The 7,999-nt window shown below is 42.3% G+C and overlaps 1 protein-coding gene across 8 annotated transcripts in view; it reads left to right on the forward strand.

The window, feature by feature from the left end:
• The window catches only part of SHANK2 (SH3 and multiple ankyrin repeat domains 2), a 278,034-nt gene extending 270,578 nt beyond the window's left edge, over nt 1-7,456 (forward strand). For 7 of the 8 annotated variants that reach the window (XM_088057744.1, XM_088057747.1, XM_088057749.1 and 4 more), the window contains one exon: nt 2,879-7,456. In XM_088057744.1, the coding sequence (XP_087913870.1) occupies nt 2,879-3,452 (574 nt within the window). In that variant the 3' untranslated portion in view covers nt 3,453-7,456. The remainder of the gene's footprint in view (nt 1-2,878) is intronic. The other variant, XM_088057748.1, reaches the window with a different exon arrangement.
• Nucleotides 7,457-7,999: the final 543 nt, after the last annotated feature.

Raw genomic sequence — 7,999 nt, forward strand, 5'->3', positions numbered from 1 at the left:
CCTTGTTTATTGCCCTTGGTTTACAATTACAGTGCAGCATGAAAAAATAGAGTTGATATGGCAGGTGGAAAAGGAGGAAAAGAGCATGGGAAAATAATCTTGGGTTGAAAGGCATGGAACTGAAAGCCTGGAAGTGCTTCAGCAGACTTCCTTGAGCTTCACCAGGGCTGTGCCCATGCCACGAGAGCAGAGCACTCACATGGCTACGAACTGAGCTGGTGTTGAAACCTCTGCATTCAGCTAAAATTAAAAAAAAAATAAAAAAATCTTGTCATTATCCCACAGTTTTGTTATAATAATCAGCAGCCCTGAACCTCTGGCTTGGAAAAAGCAAGATGCTCTCAGACCTCCTGCTGCTGCTTGCAGCCATGTGAAGCCAATGCTTTGATCCAGGCTGACAGGAAGCAAAGGACCAGGATGCCTGGGATGCTTTGCTCACCCTGGGTATTCCTGCCCATGGGGCTCGGAAAGTTTGGGAACACCAGCCAAGGAATACTTCAAATGAGAGCACAGACTTTACTTTCAGGGGGTTTGTTTCACTGTCTTAATATCCTTTATTTAAAGGAAGAATGACAGTAATTTCCTGAAGGCTGGGCAGGGAGTCTTTAAGAGGAGCAGTCTGGAGGAGAAGCAGCAAAGTGAGTTGCAAAGCACTGAGCCTGGAGCTGTCAGTCAAGCAGTAGAAATTATCTTTCATCATCTGGAATAAAAGAAGATGGATTTTCATCATCCATTTGATCTTGCCACAATGGGTGTAAATACAAAACCCTAATTTCTAGTATTTGCAAGACAGGAAAGTTAAGTAGAAGGGTGATTGCAGGTAAAGATCAGGGGTTCATTTCTCTATTTATACAAAGCTCATTCCTGCCATGACTAGGATAGCACTACCCCAACCTTTTTCAAAGCAGGCTTTTTTGCTGGTTTTAAATTATATCACACCTCAGTAATGAACGCGAGACTCCAAATGCTGAGGTAAAGGAGGTGGAAATAACTTGCTCCCCTTGGTTTGCAGAATTTAATAGTCTCTTGCCACAGACTTTTATTTGTAAGAATGCTTAGTTCCAGCCCTGGAAGACAATGAGAGCCATTAGGTGCCAAAAACATCACAGGAACCACTCAGAACCTTGCCAAGTGTTTCCTTTCTTTGTTAAATTATAATGCCGTAAGTGCTGGAAGCATTGTTCCTACTGGGTTTTAAGTGAAGTACCAATCTTCCAAAGAGATCCCCCTGTTCCCATTGAAATACATGGAGCAGCCTGTGGGAAATCAGTGGGAATGTTGGTGTGAATTAGATGTGTGTTCTCCCAAAAGTTACTCTCGGTGCTCTTCTTGTGACAGGGAGCTTTGAATGGGACCTGCTGGGACAGGAGCAGGAAAGTCAGTGTGGCAGAGCTGCACTTCCCTGTGCTCTCTGTTGGTGGTGAAGTGCCAAAGCCCCAGGGGTGATTCAGAGAACACTCTGAGAGCTCTCCAAAGCCAGCAGCCAGCCAGGGAATTGCTGTCTCCAGCTCAGGGCTGCGGTGGAGGAGAAATGGATGTATAACCTGTTTGTTAGCAATGCCCCATGTTGCCATTACACTGAAGTTTTCCTTCAGCTCCTTGAGATCTTTTCTGCACAGCAGTGAATCTGCTGGATTAATGGAAGCATTTCCATCTGACATCATGCACCCAAGCCATCCTCAGTTCTGCCAGGCAGCACAGGGCAGGCCTGGGGACAGCGTGGCACTATGAAACAGAGGGCTTCTGTCAGGGTCTACACTGGAAATCTCAGTACAACATCAGCCACATCACCCTCTGGACTCCATGGCATTGCTTCCAGGATAAATAAACCCTTCCTTTGGTCTGCAAGTGCTGTAAATTAGTTGTCTGAAGGTTTTCACCGATGGCACGTTATTTCCGAAGTGAAGAACGCTGGAGCTCCAGGCATCCAGGGGCTCTGTGGAGCGTCCTGAAGTGCGCGTGCTGACCGGCAGGCTCTTCCCATGGGAACAAGGGCTGTGGGGTCAAGCCTTTGATGACATGAGCAGGCCCAAACCTTCTAAATTTGTTTCTGTAGCCAGCAGGCAGAACCAGAGGGTCATGTTCCTTCACCCACCCTGTCAGGCTGAGCATCAGAACGAGCCTCTCGATGAGATTCATGCCTGGCTTCATTTGTAATCTGAAACTCATTTTCTTTAGGCAGAACTTGATCCCAGCTACATCACCTCCAGTCATGCACAGGAACAAGAATTTTGTCTCCTTAATTTTGTAGTGAAACTGCCAGAGTATAATTTCTCTGTGGAAGGAAGTAGACACTGAGATGCTTTAGACACCTTAGAAGGACTTTTTTTATGTTTAAAGCAGGAATAGAAAGGGAAATAACAGCAGCTTGTTCTTTAAACAAACAGTACTGCAAACATTCTACAAAATTCACTGAGTGAAGCCCAAAGATAGAAAATCCACTGCTCCTGAAACTTTCCACAACTACTATTATTAGCTATGTTATGTGTAAAGCCAGAACTAAAGGATTCCAAACCTCCCTGTGGCAGAAGGAAGATCGACTCCCGGTCATGCTTTGTGGGAAGCACAAAGTGCTGGTGTGCTTGTTTCACTCAGCGTTTCTCATTTAACCAGGAGTTAATTTGGGAACAAATATTAAAAAGGGAGAGAATGTGCTCTGGAAGGTGTTTTTTCCTGGACAGCTCATAAGCAAAGTTTGTCTTTAACTATGGCTTACCATTGGTACTGGTTTTCTGGGAAAGAGTTAATGATACAATTTTTGTACTTTTAGTTAAAATGTGGAACTACCCTAGCATTCCCATGCTGTAATTACCTTGTGCTGATGGGGCCATCCTGGTGGCCAGCAGCTCTAACTGTGCCTGTCTGTTTGCAATTGCAGGAGCACGGAAGTCATGAGTACTGTCTCAGGTACACGAAGTACAACAATCACTTTCACTGTCCGACCCGGAGCCAGCCAGCCGATCACACTGCAGAGCAGATCCCCAGACTATGACAGCAGGACCTCAGGAGCAAGGCACGCTCCCAGCCCTGTGGTTTCACCAACAGAGATTAATAAAGACATCCTTCCTGCTCCTCTGACTGCTTCTGCTTCAGCCTCATCTCCTTCTCCAACTCTGTCTGATGTATTTAGTCTACCCAGCCAGCCCCCTTCTGGGGACTTATTTGGCTTGACCACAGGGCGCAGCAGGTCTCCTTCTCCCTCAATATTACAACAGCCAATCTCAAATAAGCCTTTTACAACTAAGCCTGTCCACCTGTGGACTAAACCAGATGTGGCAGATTGGTTGGAAAGTCTAAACTTAGGTGAACATAAAGAAACATTTATGGACAATGAAATAGATGGCACACATTTACCAAATCTACAGAAGGAAGATCTGATAGACCTTGGAGTGACTAGAGTTGGGCACAGAATGAACATAGAAAGAGCTTTGAAGCAGCTGCTGGACAGATAAGAATAGCTATTTTGCCTCACAAACTTCTGTTGATAACTAGAGATGGGCTGGTACTGACATACCCCAAATGCCTTGTCTGTCTGTGAGTGCCAGCAAAATTGAGGGGGGGGAGGGGGAAAACAGATGAATTCCTGGTACTCAGGTGATGCAGACCATCTGCTACATGCCCAAACACAAACCTAAAGATGCTAAAGAAGTGGGGCCATTTTATTTCAAAGCTGTGGGGAGATGTGAGAGAGAGACAATTGTTAACTTTAAAACTCTTGATATTGCCCTTTGCCAGGACTGTCATGTGACGATTTTCTTTTAAAATTGCAAACATTTCAGGGCTTCTTTTACTGAAAGAAAAAAAAAAATTGCATTTTATTTTATTCTTGTCTTGACATTCAGTCTCCATGCAGGCTTCTTTCCCCAGCTCTTGGTTCATTTTAAGAGGACAGGTTGCTCTGTTACCACTCAAACGCAGTTTTATCAGTAGAAGGGATATTGAGGTGGGCACAGGAGTTAATATTCCTCTTGTTTTACTGGTATAGCTCCCTGACCTGTTGGCAGTGAAGCTGGTTGTTCTGCTGGAGTCAGTCCAAAGGTAACCTTGCTCTGTTTTACCTGGTATTTCTTTATTTCTGCAGTGGTATTTAGCACTCTTCCAAGGTGGCAGAACAAGTTCAGTGCACGCTCCATTGAGGTGGCCTGTAGGACGGTGCAGACGTTGAGTAAAGGCCGAGGAGGGACCACACTTAGAGGTACAGCAAAGTGAAGCTTGTTTGAACCTGGGACCCCCCCAGTTCTCAACCAGCTCAACTGCTGCTGAGTCAGAATATGAACCCCACAAGCCAGGACAAACTTTGTTGTGCGGGCATGGCATTGGGATTTGACAGTGAGACACTGAGAGAGGCTGAGCCCTGAGAGGTGCCGTTTGATTCAGTGAGTGGTAAGTGCCTGGGTATTTTGAACAGCAGGCTGAGAACGAAGGAGAAGAGAGATGAATGTTCCCATTGAAGTCAGTGGGAAGTGTGCCAGGATCTGAAGTGAGAGAGGGATTTCAGCCTGTTAGGAATGGAAATGCTTCAGCTCATTGAGAGGAGGCAGAGGGGTGATGCCAAGACGGAAAGAGCTGTTGAGTGTCTCAGGGTGCGCACATTCCGAAAGCCAGGAGGGCTGGGGAGGGATCCAGGCTCTCATTTTATCACTGCTGGCAGGAACTGGCTCTGGAAAAGGACAGAGGGCCGGGCACTGGCCCCCAGCCCACTCCTTGGCACGAGAGGTGGGAGCACCCTGCCAGAATCCAGGGCTGGGAGCAGGGGCAGAGAGAACTTTCCAGGAGACTTCCATCAGCAGGGGAGAAACACCCACAGCTGGTTTACACGGCTTGGTTTAAAAAAAAAAAAGATTTTTTTTTTCAACTTTCAAGTTAACAAGTCTCTCTCTGCATGTTTGAACTCCCCCTTGTAATTAACACCTCTGAATATCTGTGAGTTTTGCAGGACTTTCTGGACAGAATATTCAAGATGTTCAAGGGTGGGTAAATTGGGTGTGGATGGCTAAACTGCCTCCCTACCAAACTTTCAGGTTCCCCTACATTTTGCAAGGTACCTGAACTTTCTTTCCTTGATATGGTCCTTGATATGGTCCAGCCTATCTCTAATTTTTTATTATTGTGATTATTTTTTGCTCACAAACAAGTGTCTAATTAGGTCTGCAACAGCCCTAGTATGAGTACATAAAGTTTAGCATTTTAAATATCTTTCTTTACTGCAAGTTTAAATAGTTGTACAGATAGTTTATAAGCACAATATTTTAAGAAAATAAGTGGCTGGTCTACTGGGCAGCCTTTGTGCCACTTCAGTGCTAGGAAGTTAAAAACAGAAAAAAAACGAACAAAAAAAACAGAAAAAAAAAAAGAAAAAAACACTTTTTGTGGTTTACTACTATTTCTGTGGAATAATTATAAAGTCTTGACCTTTTTAAAATCAACCTCATTTGGATGCATCTGAACCAGCAGAGCTGTGTTATATTTTCTATCTTTGCTAGAACTTCTACAGAGGAGGATGAATATTTCTTCAAAAGTGGTTACAGTTACCAATGCATTGGAATCTCATAAAAATCAACTTACTTAAGCCTCCTGCCCCCTTTATGGAACAGCAAATCTTTTGACTTAACATCTGTTACTGCTCTCTGTTTGTATTTGGGGAGTTCCAAGGAACCTTGTAATAAAAACGAAGCACCCAAGCGTTTTGCTGTCGAGGAGTGCTGAGTTTTTCCATGGGAGGTGTAGAAAATGGCAGTTCCACTCAGATAGGTCGATGCAGGCAACTTGAGGCCATCACACACTTTACGAAGTGAAAAAAAAAAAAAAAAAAAAAGGTAATTTAGCCATCATTTGTCTTCCATTTGGTGATACGACAGAATTCAGTAAATAAACCACTGATGCCATGCTCTTTTTTTTCTTTCTTTTTTTTTTTTTTTTCTTTGTTGTTGTTGTTGTTTCTTTGGGTACAGTTGCTATTACCTCTATAACGTGCCAGAAATATGTTAGGAAATAAATACAGTAGTAAAAGAAAAATATAGAAGTTAACTTTTCGAGCTGTTTTTTTGGATCACAACCTTCCTGTTAGTTGAACTTGCTCTGAGCAAGCTCTGACACACCCAGTAACTCCCAGGTGAGATTGTCCCTTCCTCACACAGGTGTGGCTCCTGCTCGTGCATCTCTTCAGGTACTCCACGAGCAGGTACAAAGCGAGCAGGAAGAGCAGATGAAAGAGCTGTAAGGGAATAGTTTTATGTTTCACGTTGTGTCCTATGAAGCAAAAAGGTAAGGAGACCTGAGGGGACCTACTTGGACCACCAGAATGCACCTCTGCCAAGTCGAGTTCAGTCTCCAGCTCTGAGGGGTGGTTTGAAACAAAAAAAAGAAAGCAATAGTAACAGATCTAACGCCGTGGCCTCTGAGTATTTTCACCAGGGGGGAGGAGAGAAGACCCATTTCTTTCATGCTACTCTGATAGTGAAAAACAAAGTCGTTAGAGATCTATGATATTCTGGGTTTTAGGATCAACTTTTGTTTATATACTGTAATTTAAATAAATTGCATTTACATGCCTAGTTTCTGTAATATTTGTGTATACAATACCAAAATCTTACAAGATGTAAATTGTGTATAACTGCACAGACTCCTTGCCCTAGGTGTCTGAGAACATTTTAAGTTTAATTCATATATTATAAAATGACTAGATGTGACTGTTGATTTACAGAATTTACATATCACAAAGAAGTTAATTATTTGTGGAACTTAAGTTAATAAAAAAATAGTGATTTTTTTTTTCTTTTCTTTACCTCTCAGTTCTTAAAAAGCATTACCCAGTTGATCTGGCGATGATTATGTGTATGAGCCACAAATATTGATAATTTTTCCATTACATTTTTTCTTTTCTTTTCTAGATACTAATATGTTTCTCGCTATAGTTTGTGTAACAACTTGTGTTCACGTTATCTATGTTGCTGTAATTTTTGTGCTTTAATTCCTCTTATTTCAACGGATTAAAAAAAAAAAATCAAGCTCCTGTAACTTGCACTTTTCCCCAATCCTTAATACTCTTGTATGGCAACCAAAATTACTGTAAGAAATAAATATAATATTGCACTAAGGGTGTGGTTCTGATTGCAAGCAGAGAACACTGTCTGGATTTTTATTAAAAAAGAAAAAAATAAGTTGCCAAAAAAAGTTGCAATTTGTTATTGAAAACGCATAAAATGCTTTAACAAATTGTAGATAGAACTATGGGAAAATGATTGATTTATTGTTGGGAAAAGCATTTCCTGTTTATTCCTTCTTTTTTTCTGGTTAAAGCATTCCTTATGCCAAATGTTCCGTTCATTTACTGAATTTCAGGGGTCACGCTTGAAATCTGGAAAACCAGGAGATTTTGAAGGGGAGAGGTAGAAAACTGCATTACCTGATTTTTTTTGCCTTAAGGTGGAATTCCGAAATGCGTGGAATGTTCTTTGTGCGGGGTGGGGGGAACACACGCGCTGCTGCTGCTGCTGCTGCTGCTCTGTGATTTCATGAGGCACTGAAAAGTGGGGGCTTGGGGGTTTTTATTTCACTGGGGGGCTGAGGTTTCTCTGGGGCAGAGCAGCTTTGCAGAGGAGAGGAGGCAACAGCGCTCCTTGTCCGACTTTGTGCATCTTGTGACTTTAAAATCTGTTTGTACTGTGAATAAACAAGGCTACAGATGGAAAAAAAAAACAGATAACAAACAAAAAACCAAGGAAACAATTCACATCTTCTTTTGGCTTAAGTTAAAGATTTGGTTTTTGCTCTTTAAATGGTGATGCAATGAGGAGTATTTTTTATTTTTATTTTCTAAGATATTGGAATAAATGCCTAGAACTGTTTGGTTGCATATGTTCCTTAACTATGATTCTCTTCTCAGCTGTTGTTCTAGATCATCATTTTTGTAGCCCCCTGTTATTATTTCTCTCATGATTTCCCAACAACAATTACTTGGCAGCTTTGTTTTGTTAAAAACTTAGAACCAGTCTGTTTG

This window comes from Pseudopodoces humilis, chromosome 7 (genome assembly GCF_049639895.1).
Source record: "Pseudopodoces humilis isolate 2021_Gansu_Grassland_sample_001 chromosome 7, ASM4963989v1, whole genome shotgun sequence".
NCBI classification, from domain to species: Eukaryota; Metazoa; Chordata; class Aves; order Passeriformes; family Paridae; genus Pseudopodoces; species Pseudopodoces humilis.